The sequence below is a fragment of the Lytechinus pictus genome, unplaced genomic scaffold, assembly GCF_037042905.1.
Source record: "Lytechinus pictus isolate F3 Inbred unplaced genomic scaffold, Lp3.0 scaffold_45, whole genome shotgun sequence".
NCBI classification, from domain to species: Eukaryota; Metazoa; Echinodermata; class Echinoidea; order Temnopleuroida; family Toxopneustidae; genus Lytechinus; species Lytechinus pictus.
In genome coordinates, this window is record NW_026974165.1 from 137,394 (window position 1) to 151,352 (window position 13,959).

The window sequence follows — 13,959 nt, forward strand, 5'->3', positions numbered from 1 at the left end:
GATTACAATAATCACAGAATAACGAAGTTATGCCATTTTAAAGATTTGCATTATTTTGGAGAAACAGTTTGGTCTATGCATATCTTCATGAATATTAAGAGTTGATTGATGGTGTACATACATGTAATCCCCACTTGTTCTTTTGCATTCTATTGCATACAATATTTTTTTATTCAATTTATGTCCTCTTTATTTGAAAGCGTGCTTAAAATGTCAGGTTTTCATATTGGAATGACACATATTTTCAGCTTGCGCTTCGCATTCGCTGCGCATCATTTCCTTAGCAAGACACCCATCCTTTTTATGATTTGCAATAATTGTTTATTGGATATATATATCTTGTTCTCAAATTAAAACGTCCAAAAATTTTTGTTTTTAGATCAAAAAATAAAAAAAATTACAGTCGCTTCAATTAAGATACCCATCCTTGTGATTGGTATAAAGAGTGTTTAGAATGTCAAGCTTTCAGTCAGAATACGAAAAAAAATCAGCTAGCACTTTGTACTAGCATTAATAGTTTATTCAGATAACACCCTGATCATTTTTACAAAAATGCTATAGAATTTCAAGTTTTCAGGTTAAACTATACACAAGTTTTAGCTCGCGCTTTGCGCTCACATTTTTGATCGGTGATACATTAATCCTCCTCATGAGTCATTGCAAACAGTTTTTCTTTCTCTTTCCCTGTCCATGAAAGCTTAATTTTTCTCTTTCCCTTTCTCTACACCATTTCTGCCGACTTCAGCATTAGACAAAGTCATGTCACCTATTCTGAAACGAGAATCGTACTATCAATCTCAGCAAAGTACAGCAGAGAAGCGTATTAACTTCCGTAACAGTAATTGTTACGGAAGTTAATGCACTTTATATAGCAAAGGAAGTTATACATTTTAAGTTCTAAAGGAGATGCCAATATTCAAAATTTGTAGTTTGAATTATTAAAAATTCCAAAAGCATTAAATATCATATATAATTCTCGGGAAATTGTTTTCGCTGGCAATTTTCCCTCTTTTCAAAGGGATGTTAAAAATAAGGTGTGTAATAATAATTTGACATGGATGAATAGCTATTATTTTTATGGGTAAGTAGGTGGAGGATACCTTATATGATTTATATCTGTATGATCCGGAGTGATTCAGTATAGCACAAATTTGTAGCAAATTCAAGAAAAAATGTTACGGAAGTTAATGCGTTACGGAAGTTAATGTCTTTATGCTTTATGGTCCAACGTAGTCCTTATTTAGCAGCCCTGCCTTTAAAAGTTGTATTTATTATGAAAGGTGTCTCTTATCCTATATAATACTGAATCCTTAACAGAACTGCCAAAGTGCATATTTTCTTAAGGTGCGTTACGGATGTTAAATCTGTTTAGTCATACATTTCATTTTTTAAGAATAGTCCTTTATTTTCGTGTAATGCAGGAAACATATATGATAATTCCCTATCAATTATTTATTAATGAATATCACTCTACTTGCAGACACATTATCACATAATATGATTCAGTTTGAAAGGGAGAAAAAACTTGTGGCAGTATTCGTTACGGAGGTTAAAATGAATTAGGGACAAAGTTAAAAGTGAAATTAATCACAAAGGGAACATCAAATACTAGGATAAGCGCAGTATGTCAGATGTTTACACCAAGCTGCCCTCACCAGACATTAATGTAGGTAAGAAATACAGACTACTTAGGAAAGAGAATGATAGTAAAATCTAAAACTGACCCGAGACAGTGTCGATTCTAAAAAAAATAATAATAAAAGGCTTTTGTAATAAAATTAGAGCTTTACTAGTCACTGGTCGCATATGCTTTGTGGAGCTAGTCTATTATTGTAATTTTCTTGATGAAATTTTTGTAGAAAATGCTCAGGGTTGTGAAGCTAGCGGCCATAAAATAGTCGAGACACGTTTTTTGTGAATTGTAACATTTTTTTGAGAATGACCCACCATAGGGCTCGGTTAGTACTTGGATGGGAGACCGCCTGGGAATACCGGGTGTTGTAGGCATTTTTTGCTTCATGAAATGCCCCTTTATTCATTTTTACATTTTAAGTCGTTGGTATTTGTTTTCCTTATAGTATCACTTTTGTCTCTTTTTGTTGTCTTTTTCGTCTCCTTCGTCACCCTTTTTAATAGAGCAGGAATAAACTTTTCGCTTGATGTCCGACATTCAAGGCAATGAGGAAAGTCGTTTGTTTGCAAGCACAGGGTCTCCAAGAGACGAGGCGCGCAGTTCAAGGCCTACACCATCATGTGAATTGTTGCGTCACACACAGGTGCGCATCCAAGAAAAAAAACACGACAATATCTCAAAATTCTCGTAGGTAGGCATCCGATGGAAACTGAAACAAACCCAATGAAAGATCGGTGGAATGACTGAAGACATCAAGAAACCAATATTATTACTGACAGGGATTAAATAGATGATGACGTCATAGTATCCCTTCAAATAGCTTGACTTTGATGGAGCAAGAGCCTACGACCATACCATGCTGAATATACCGGTTCTCGTCCGATCACCGAAGTCAAGCAGCATAGGGCTCGGTTAGTACTTGGATGGGAGACCGCCTGGGAATACCGGGTGTTGTAGGCATTTTTTGCTTCATGAAATGCCCCTTTATTCATTTTTACATTTTAAGTCGTTGGTATTTGTTTTCCTTATAGTATCACTTTTGTCTCTTTTTGTTGTCTTTTTCGTCTCCTTCGTCACCCTTTTTAATAGAGCAGGAATAAACTTTTCGCTTGATGTCCGACATTCAAGGCAATGAGGAAAGTCGTTTGTTTGCAAGCACAGGGTCTCCAAGAGACGAGGCGCGCAGTTCAAGGCCTACACCATCATGTGAATTGTTGCGTCACACACAGGTGCGCATCCAAGAAAAAAAACACGACAATATCTCAAAATTCTCGTAGGTAGGCATCCGATGGAAACTGAAACAAACCCAATGAAAGATCGGTGGAATGACTGAAGACATCAAGAAACCAATATTATTACTGACAGGGATTAAATAGATGATGACGTCATAGTATCCCTTCAAATAGCTTGACTTTGATGGAGCAAGAGCCTACGACCATACCATGCTGAATATACCGGTTCTCGTCCGATCACCGAAGTCAAGCAGCATAGGGCTCGGTTAGTACTTGGATGGGAGACCGCCTGGGAATACCGGGTGTTGTAGGCATTTTTTGCTTCATGAAATGCCCCTTTATTCATTTTTACATTTTAAGTCGTTGGTATTTGTTTTCCTTATAGTATCACTTTTGTCTCTTTTTGTTGTCTTTTTCGTCTCCTTCGTCACCCTTTTTAATAGAGCAGGAATAAACTTTTCGCTTGATGTCCGACATTCAAGGCAATGAGGAAAGTCGTTTGTTTGCAAGCACAGGGTCTCCAAGAGACGAGGCGCGCAGTTCAAGGCCTACACCATCATGTGAATTGTTGCGTCACACACAGGTGCGCATCCAAGAAAAAAAACACGACAATATCTCAAAATTCTCGTAGGTAGGCATCCGATGGAAACTGAAACAAACCCAATGAAAGATCGGTGGAATGACTGAAGACATCAAGAAACCAATATTATTACTGACAGGGATTAAATAGATGATGACGTCATAGTATCCCTTCAAATAGCTTGACTTTGATGGAGCAAGAGCCTACGACCATACCATGCTGAATATACCGGTTCTCGTCCGATCACCGAAGTCAAGCAGCATAGGGCTCGGTTAGTACTTGGATGGGAGACCGCCTGGGAATACCGGGTGTTGTAGGCATTTTTTGCTTCATGAAATGCCCCTTTATTCATTTTTACATTTTAAGTCGTTGGTATTTGTTTTCCTTATAGTATCACTTTTGTCTCTTTTTGTTGTCTTTTTCGTCTCCTTCGTCACCCTTTTTAATAGAGCAGGAATAAACTTTTCGCTTGATGTCCGACATTCAAGGCAATGAGGAAAGTCGTTTGTTTGCAAGCACAGGGTCTCCAAGAGACGAGGCGCGCAGTTCAAGGCCTACACCATCATGTGAATTGTTGCGTCACACACAGGTGCGCATCCAAGAAAAAAAAACACGACAATATCTCAAAATTCTCGTAGGTAGGCATCCGATGGAAACTGAAACAAACCCAATGAAAGATCGGTGGAATGACTGAAGACATCAAGAAACCAATATTATTACTGACAGGGATTAAATAGATGATGACGTCATAGTATCCCTTCAAATAGCTTGACTTTGATGGAGCAAGAGCCTACGACCATACCATGCTGAATATACCGGTTCTCGTCCGATCACCGAAGTCAAGCAGCATAGGGCTCGGTTAGTACTTGGATGGGAGACCGCCTGGGAATACCGGGTGTTGTAGGCATTTTTTGCTTCATGAAATGCCCCTTTATTCATTTTTACATTTTAAGTCGTTGGTATTTGTTTTCCTTATAGTATCACTTTTGTCTCTTTTTGTTGTCTTTTTCGTCTCCTTCGTCACCCTTTTTAATAGAGCAGGAATAAACTTTTCGCTTGATGTCCGACATTCAAGGCAATGAGGAAAGTCGTTTGTTTGCAAGCACAGGGTCTCCAAGAGACGAGGCGCGCAGTTCAAGGCCTACACCATCATGTGAATTGTTGCGTCACACACAGGTGCGCATCCAAGAAAAAAAAACACGACAATATCTCAAAATTCTCGTAGGTAGGCATCCGATGGAAACTGAAACAAACCCAATGAAAGATCGGTGGAATGACTGAAGACATCAAGAAACCAATATTATTACTGACAGGGATTAAATAGATGATGACGTCATAGTATCCCTTCAAATAGCTTGACTTTGATGGAGCAAGAGCCTACGACCATACCATGCTGAATATACCGGTTCTCGTCCGATCACCGAAGTCAAGCAGCATAGGGCTCGGTTAGTACTTGGATGGGAGACCGCCTGGGAATACCGGGTGTTGTAGGCATTTTTTGCTTCATGAAATGCCCCTTTATTCATTTTTACATTTTAAGTCGTTGGTATTTGTTTTCCTTATAGTATCACTTTTGTCTCTTTTTGTTGTCTTTTTCGTCTCCTTCGTCACCCTTTTTAATAGAGCAGGAATAAACTTTTCGCTTGATGTCCGACATTCAAGGCAATGAGGAAAGTCGTTTGTTTGCAAGCACAGGGTCTCCAAGAGACGAGGCGCGCAGTTCAAGGCCTACACCATCATGTGAATTGTTGCGTCACACACAGGTGCGCATCCAAGAAAAAAAACACGACAATATCTCAAAATTCTCGTAGGTAGGCATCCGATGGAAACTGAAACAAACCCAATGAAAGATCGGTGGAATGACTGAAGACATCAAGAAACCAATATTATTACTGACAGGGATTAAATAGATGATGACGTCATAGTATCCCTTCAAATAGCTTGACTTTGATGGAGCAAGAGCCTACGACCATACCATGCTGAATATACCGGTTCTCGTCCGATCACCGAAGTCAAGCAGCATAGGGCTCGGTTAGTACTTGGATGGGAGACCGCCTGGGAATACCGGGTGTTGTAGGCATTTTTTGCTTCATGAAATGCCCCTTTATTCATTTTTACATTTTAAGTCGTTGGTATTTGTTTTCCTTATAGTATCACTTTTGTCTCTTTTTGTTGTCTTTTTCGTCTCCTTCGTCACCCTTTTTAATAGAGCAGGAATAAACTTTTCGCTTGATGTCCGACATTCAAGGCAATGAGGAAAGTCGTTTGTTTGCAAGCACAGGGTCTCCAAGAGACGAGGCGCGCAGTTCAAGGCCTACACCATCATGTGAATTGTTGCGTCACACACAGGTGCGCATCCAAGAAAAAAAACACGACAATATCTCAAAATTCTCGTAGGTAGGCATCCGATGGAAACTGAAACAAACCCAATGAAAGATCGGTGGAATGACTGAAGACATCAAGAAACCAATATTATTACTGACAGGGATTAAATAGATGATGACGTCATAGTATCCCTTCAAATAGCTTGACTTTGATGGAGCAAGAGCCTACGACCATACCATGCTGAATATACCGGTTCTCGTCCGATCACCGAAGTCAAGCAGCACAGGGCTCGGTTAGTACTTGGATGGGAGACCGCCTGGGAACGGGGTACGACCCCCCTGAGTACTACTACGACCTTGACGATCACCACGAAAATCCACCTGTCGCGGTGATCGAAGGACGAAAAAAAAGGGGAAATGATGACCATGTCGGAAGTTTAAAGAGCGCCACCTGGTGACGAAAAGATGAAACATCGTCTGCTTGTGTCCCATTTAGCATTGACATGCATACACTAAAATCATATTCAGTCAATCAATCAATTTTGTTTGTTTTTGTTTGTTTATTTGTGTTTTTATTGGTGTCTTTGTTTGTTTTATTGTTTGTTATTGTTCACTTGATTGTTTTGTTGTATTTTGTTTGTCTAATTTTACACACAGAAACACACACACGCAAACACATGCACATACACACAGACACACATACAATCACACACACACACACATACACCCAGACACACGTACATTCATACACAAACATACGAACACACACGCTTACATACACACATACACACATGAATATACACACACATACAAACAAACATACAACACACACACAAACATACGCAACATTCATTCTCACACAAAGACAGAAAAAAGTCTGACATGAATTTTATGCATTGCTTGTTCTTTATGTTTTAATAAACATAGTATCATTCTTCTTCTTTGTTTTTCTGTTCTGTTTGAATAATAATAATATGAATAATCATAATAAAATTGGCCTCTTATAAAAGCAAGAATTAAGCATACAAAATATATGCTTTCGTAAAATACCATCATCTATCGCCTCGGTGAAAGGCATTATGTACAAATAAAATAAAAGATCTTTGGCACTGTGGCTTTCAACATCAACAAAGCCAATATTTCTTTGCAACATGGTATCAAATTCCCTTACAAAAGGGCATAAGTACATATAAAAAGTAATACATTATAAAAGCCTGTACGTTTCCACAAGAAGGCATCAAGTATCATCAAACATATCTGGCAGGCAAGTTCCCTAACAATAGGGTTTAAGTACATATAAATAGTGATACCATATAACAGACTTTACGTCTCTGCAACAAGGCATCAAGTATCATCAAACATCTCTGGCAGGCAAGTAGATTACCTGAGCACCCTAGCAAAAGGGCATAAGTACATATAAACAGTATTGCATTATAAAAGCCTATACATCTCTGCAACAAGGCATCAAGTGGCAGGCAAGTTAATGGCCTGAGTTCCCTAACAAAAGGGCATAAGTACATATAAAAAGTAAAACATTATAAAAGCCTATACGTCTCTGCAACAAGGCATCAAGTATCATCAAACATATCTGGCAGGCAAGTTCCCTAACAATAGGGTTTAAGTACATATAAATAGTGATACCATATAACAGACTTTACGTCTCTGCAACAAGGCATCAAGTATCATCAAACATCTCTGGCAGGCAAGTAGATTACCTGAGCACCCTAGCAAAAGGGCATAAGTACATATAAACAGTATTGCATTATAAAAGCCTATACATCTCTGCAACAAGGCATCAAGTGGCAGGCAAGTTAATGGCCTGAGTTCCCTAACAAAAGGGCATAAGTACATATAAAAAGTAAAACATTATAAAAGCCTATACGTCTCTGCAACAAGGCATCAAGTATCATCAAACATATCTGGCAGGCAAGTTCCCTAACAATAGGGTTTAAGTACATATAAATAGTGATACCATATAACAGACTTTACGTCTCTGCAACAAGGCATCAAGTATCATCAAACATCTCTGGCAGGCAAGTAGATTACCTGAGCACCCTAGCAAAAAGGCATAAGTACATATAAAAAGTATTGCATTATAAAAGCCTTTACGTCTCTACAACAAGGCATCAAGTGGCAGGCAAGTTAATGGCGTGAGTTCCCTAACAAAAGGGCATAAGCACATATAAAAAGTAAAACATTATAAAAGCCTATACGTCTCCGCAAGAAGGCATCAAGTATCATCAAACATCTCTGGCAAGGAAGTAAATTACCTGAGCTCCCTAACAAAAGGGGCATAAGTACATATAAACAATATTGCATTATAAAAGCCTATACATCTCTGCAACAAGGCATCAAGTATCATCAAACATCTCTGGCAAGGAAGTAAATTACCTGAGCTCCCTAACAAAAGGGCATAAGTACATATAATCAAAACAAGAATAATACAAGCATATGTGCAACCAGCCTCAGATTTCACCAATTGATGAATATTATGAAATTCATGTTCTCTTTGCAAGCTCAGAGTCCACGACAGTTTTGAAATGATCGTAACTGTCGTAGGTACGATCCGTGAACCCTGGAGTAAGGGACTTGCGAGTTCGGGGACAGAAAGTGAATAACTTCTGAGTGCTGTTTGTCACCTTGTCTTTGGACGGAATGTACCGTTTTCGATCGCCACCACAATTGAATACCCCGCAAGCTGCGCACGGTTTCTTTGATTTGTTTGGCATGATAGGCTTGGCTTTGGGCTGTGGGGGAGGAGGGAGAGTAACCTTTAAAGGCGCTGATGTGGAAGGCTGAAACGACAAGGATGCCGCACGTGGCTGTAATGGAACTACCATCAGAATTGGCGCTTTTGGCAAGATTGGCTTTGCAAGTGTGGGCAATGGATGAGCTTGCATTGGATCATCAATTGGCGTGTTGAGGTCTAACTTCCTATTCTGTCCACGCCTGTTGCCCGTCTCGAAAGGCACCGTCGGGTACTGAACCTGTTCCCTGTCAGGCATGCTCAATGTTGAAGGCAGGGATGGTGCATCGGGAATGGACTTGGCCGTCATTACACGGCGGTGACTGGGAGCCTTGGGAACAACTGTGGACAGAAAGTTCATCCTCTTATTTTCCCTGGTGAGGAAAGCCGTAATGGACTTAACATTGATATTCGGTAGAGGAATCGGCACCTCTGCCAGCTTCCTGTCATCTCGTACCCGATCGACGATGCGTTTGTACTGCCCTCTTACGAGGCATGCAATTTTGGTGGGAGATGACAAGGAGCTGGCCTTGGGTCGATTTTTCAACATTTTGATCACAACGTACAGCAACCTCGACTCCTCGGTAACGGCAGCTGCCTGAGCGTACCTCATCCACGCGAACTTTGTCTTTTGGGCTGCACTGGTTTGTGGTGACTCTGGACCATGAACTCTGCCAAATAGTGTATGGCCCCATTTGGACTCATACCTCTTCACAAATGATTTACAAGATTTGTCATGGTCCGAGAGAGCTGCAGCTGCCGCGATGATCTGGAGACGAAGTTCAGGTGGAATCAGATGCTCGTCCGAATCGTCGGCTAGTTGGATTAGCAGGAGAGCCAGCCTCTCTACCTCCTCGAAGCCAGGGAGATGTAGGTGCTTCCGAGGGGCGAGCACGTCGTCCAGCACTGGATTGGTATCACGAGGTGGTTAGTGCTCAGACTTGACCAGGACAGCATGGTTGACGCTGATGCCGTCAATGGGATCCTGCTGCTCTGCGTCTCTCTCAATCCCCTCGTCATTGTCGTCATTGCCGTCTTCTTCCCATGCCTCTTCGTTGCCCTTATCATCGGCTGATTCGTCCTCCTCCTTGGCCTGTTCCTCCTCAACTGCATTATTTTGTTTGAAATGAAAAAAAAAAGAAAAAAAAATAACAATTCAATACATTCAACAAAGGTACACATTAATTAATATACTCTAAGATAATAATCCATACTACTTTTGTCAAATTATTGTTTAACATGTTATGTTGAAATGACTATGAATCAACATTCAATAAACATCACACAAAGTATAAAGATCATATTAGATAAGATTCAACCGAAGATGAGCATAAAATTAGAATTTTATCTCACCACGACGAACGTAGTACTCTTTGGCGGTGAAATCTGTGGATTGGCAGTACACATACTCCACCCCGATAAGCTCCTCCTCCTGTCCCTCATCTGTGTTGGCAGGCATGGGTGCGATGAAGTTGGGGTCGAACAGATGGTCCTTTCCAAAGAGCACTTCCGCATGCTGGTTCAGCCTCTGGATGAGGCACGGGTCAGTGATTGCTGAACGGGTAGGGCCTTCTGTCTTCCTGCCTTCCATTCTCTGATTCCACTGAACCATGAAGGCAACCAGTGAAACCTGCATGAATAAATAACAAAAATGAGAATGAAAATATTGAGTTAATTAAAACTATAAAGGAGTCTCTCCAGATTCTAGTTTCCTTCTCTCTCCCTATTTGAATATGATATTACGTGAAAATACTAACCTGGAAAGGCATGATCCCACACCTCTTGGAGGGGATACAATTGACCAAGTGGGAGTGCAGTCCCTCAAGAGCGTTGCTCCCTCTACGGCACCTGTATTTGTTTAGCTTGACGCCATTGATGGTCGCCGTCCCGGTAGAAACGTACAGGGGAACGCCCGGTGGATCCTGTAATGAGACATCATGAATTTTCGCAATATTATAATTTAATTTTGCCTTTGTAAAATAAAATAAAGATATTTTTCTTTTCAATGGGCATCTTTAATATTGCCTAAAAGATCAATCAATCATCTGAACTGATTACCTAAATAAGCAATAAAAAAAAAGAACACATGTTGAATCCTCACCTGCATACACCCGAGGTGTTTGCTGGCGACCGCCCAATGGTCGTCCACGGCCTCCGACGACTTGAATAGGTGGATACCATCCACGTCCAGGCCCGCATCACCTTTGAACTCGTCCAGGATTGCCTCGATGGCAAGGGCAGATTCCTGATAAGAATGAAAAGGTTGAAATAAGAACAATAATTCTAATTATTTCTATCGTAAACTCATGAACTACTCTGCAGCATCCTGAAAATAAAAGGCATCAGATTTTGTCACATTCAGATTATTTACTTACTTGTTGGTGTATAGTAATTCCATGTTCCTTTTCCATGTTTTATTCTATTATAATTTGAAAAAATCAAACAAAGTATCTCACCTCAACGCCACGGGTGACACGGCGGACATAGGCCTTCAGCTGGCTGCGAGTCACGAACCTCACCATCTGCCCGTCCGTGTAGGCTGCATACAGAGCCTCGTTGCCCTTCCGGATGGCGGCCGTCAATTTCCCCATATCGGCCTCACTGTATGCCATGATGGCCCCGGCCATGGCGCTCATAAAACTGCCGTACTTCGAGTGTGTCTGCTTGACTACCACGGCGTCCCATCGATGAAGCCAGTGGCGTACATCGAGGCGGATGACCATTCCCTCCTGAGTCCACTCAGAAAAGAGCGTCTCGAGCCACGAGGCTCCACCATCCCTGAAACAAAAAAAGAGAAAAAATCGTTTTACAACATCTATTTTTGCATACTCGTCTAATCTATGCATTGCTATTTGCTTTTGAATATTAAAAGGTGACTAACGAGACTTGGAAACTCAACTCACCTACAACAGTTACTGTCCGTGTATAGGATCTTCGGAGCAGGAGCGTTGGCCCTGGCGAATCTGGATATTAGCCCCCGTGCCATCCTGGTATAGGCCTCTTGGGACTCGCAGGCTGTCACCACCGACGTGAGGAATTGTCCCCACTCGTTTAGCACGCTGGTCAAGTACTGCATCGTGCCCTGGCCATCTCCGTATACCTTCTTCAGAATCTGTGCAGAAAATAGAGAAAAAAAACAATATCGCGATTTTGTAAATGACAATCAAACTATTAACAATATTTTGCGCACATTTTGGTTGTTGTTAATTATTGGAAAATAGTAAAAATAGCCATTCATTGATCTATTCCAGCATTTTTTAAGCATTACATCCCCATTTCATTAATCATTTATGTTCTATTCCATTCACTGTAGCTGCTCATTTTTTTATCCCATTTTGTTGACAATTCAAGAGAGATAGAGAATTTAAAATACCTGCTTTGTGCCGTCAATACAAAGGATTTCTCCAGTGTGGCTGAGAAGTGAAGCCCGGTATACTGGCATCTTTCCGATTTCCAGGATGAGCTGGGCTCGTCTCAGGACCCGAGCAGAAGGGAGAGGCGTCTGGGGAATGGGCAGGGTGTAGGTGGACTTGATGAAGGGCAGGATTCCCTGCTGACCTGAACCATGACCTTCTGACGCGTTCATCAGCACCGTCTGGTAGAGGTCCCTCCTCTGGGCATAGGACGTGGCATGGTTCTGGGACAATATGCGGGCAAGCTTGCTCATCGAAACAGAATTCAGGCGATCGTCCAGGATGCTGACTACGTCTCTGTCGATGGCTCGCTTGCCGCAGATGACAGCCGGGAAGAGGCTCGAGACCGAAGGGGGGAGATTGGCCAGGATGCTTGGACGGGAAGCATTCCATCGGTATTGCAGCTCGCTTCCACTCGCCTGCCGCTCCTTCATGCAGTGGAAGCACTGGAGCCTCTCCGTAAGGAGGGTGTAATATCCACTCATCCCGCACACCTGCAGAAAAGGAAGACAGAAATGTCCAACTGTTTAATCTCTCATATGTCCAGTACTCTGCTACGGTACATTTCATATGACATGTTTTTCCTTTAAAGGGAAGTCCAGGCTGAAAATAACTTGATTTTAAAAAATGTAGAAAAAACAAAGAAAAATATTGGTCAAGGTTTGACGAAAATCCATCAAATAATAAAAAAGTTATGGATATTTAAAATTTTGGAATTGTGACGTCACATGCGAGCAGCTGCTCCATAGGTCATGTAATAAATAATCAATAAATTCGAATCTTTTTCATGATCCATGATAAAAACTTATATTTTCTCCTCAAAAACTAGTAAAAATTATATTTCTGAGGATATATCAAATGCTCAGATAAAAATAATTTGAATTTTCTGAGAAAATGGCATTTTACTTATTTCTTACCATAGTATGTACAAGAGCTGCTCGCATGTGACGTCACAAAATCAAAACTTGAAATATTCATAACTTTTTTATTATTCGACGAATTTTCGTGGAACCTTCACCAAAATTTTTCCATTATTTTTTCTACATTTTTTACAATCAAGTTATTTTCAGCCTAGACTTCCCCTTTAATTAATAAATGCATATCCTTCTGAGCATTCAATGTTTCTTTTTCTGCGATAAAAATCATTACATCATCTAAGAATATCACCGTAACATCACCTTACCTGTCTAGCAATGGAAGCGAAGCCACTTTTGGCGAGAAAAGTATCAGCTGGAGCAGGGCATTTGGAGTTGGGGCACCGAATCTTCATGTCGAGGACACCAACCGGCCGCCAAAAGAAGATCTTTGTGGTGAAGAACGAGGCCATCGGTGGAATCGTCGACTTCACAGACGTCGGGACAGGGGGAGGGACAAACTCCATCTGGGCCTTGAAGACCCTGGACCCGGAGGGAGACCTCTGGAATAGGCCGTACAGCCCGTCGCTCTTGGCCCATGGGACGTTCGGGGGATGCATGGGTTGGGCATTGATGGGCGGGTGTTCCCACGTCTTCTGCCATCCCTCCATCGATCCGTCTTCTGGCGCCGTACTTGAAGAGATGTCCGGCGGTGGCGTCGAGATAGTGGACGGGGCGCTGATCTTGTCCGCTGCCAGCAGCTTGGTGTCCACCGTCACTGACAGCTGGGACTCCTGAATGGAACCGTCGAACAAGGCCAGAAGCTCTGCGTCGTGCACGTATTCCTCATCAAAATCCAGGTCCTTGACCTCCTTCTTTGCATGCTTCTGAGTAATAGAATAACACAAACACGCGAATAAAATGAATCATTTCAAGAAAGAAAACAAGGATTTTGAAGATTAAATGTTTCTATTAAATGGCTTCACAAATGTAAATATATATTTTAAAATTTAGAATTATAATGAAGATTTACATTGAAAGTGACTGAATAATATCTATACTGTAGGTATAGTTGAATTAAATTTCTAATCTTTCATTGCTCCGATGTACAATCAATGTCTCACCGATTGACGCTTTTCTAGCTCTGTCATAACAAGTGGAAAACACTTGACAAGCT

The 13,959-nt window shown here is 41.2% G+C and overlaps 1 protein-coding gene, 6 non-coding genes and 1 pseudogene across 7 annotated transcripts; 7 read left to right on the plus strand and 1 right to left on the minus strand.

The window, feature by feature from the left end:
* Positions 1–2,474: 2,474 nt before the first annotated feature.
* On the plus strand, positions 2,475–2,593 carry LOC135158316 (5S ribosomal RNA). Its single transcript, XR_010297090.1, has one exon. It is a non-coding gene; the product is annotated as a 5S ribosomal RNA (ribosomal RNA).
* Positions 2,594–3,060: 467 nt separating this feature from the next.
* Positions 3,061–3,179, plus strand: LOC135158317 (5S ribosomal RNA). Its single transcript, XR_010297091.1, has one exon. It is a non-coding gene; the product is annotated as a 5S ribosomal RNA (ribosomal RNA).
* A 467-nt stretch (positions 3,180–3,646) lies between these two features.
* On the plus strand, positions 3,647–3,765 carry LOC135158318 (5S ribosomal RNA). The gene has a single exon (XR_010297092.1). It is a non-coding gene; the product is annotated as a 5S ribosomal RNA (ribosomal RNA).
* Positions 3,766–4,233: 468 nt separating this feature from the next.
* LOC135158319 (5S ribosomal RNA) lies at positions 4,234–4,352 on the plus strand. Its single transcript, XR_010297093.1, has one exon. It is a non-coding gene; the product is annotated as a 5S ribosomal RNA (ribosomal RNA).
* A 468-nt stretch (positions 4,353–4,820) lies between these two features.
* Positions 4,821–4,939, plus strand: LOC135158320 (5S ribosomal RNA). Its single transcript, XR_010297094.1, has one exon. It is a non-coding gene; the product is annotated as a 5S ribosomal RNA (ribosomal RNA).
* A 467-nt stretch (positions 4,940–5,406) lies between these two features.
* Positions 5,407–5,525, plus strand: LOC135158321 (5S ribosomal RNA). The gene has a single exon (XR_010297095.1). It is a non-coding gene; the product is annotated as a 5S ribosomal RNA (ribosomal RNA).
* Positions 5,526–5,992: 467 nt separating this feature from the next.
* LOC135158551 (5S ribosomal RNA) lies at positions 5,993–6,105 on the plus strand (annotated as a pseudogene).
* Positions 6,106–8,267: 2,162 nt separating this feature from the next.
* LOC135158129 (uncharacterized) lies at positions 8,268–9,443 on the minus strand (the record flags this gene model as incomplete). The annotated part of the gene is made up of 1 exon (XM_064115428.1): positions 8,268–9,443. A coding segment is annotated over one exon (1,176 nt), but the record flags the coding sequence as incomplete, so codon positions are not given.
* Between the last annotated feature and the right edge of the window lie 4,516 nt (positions 9,444–13,959).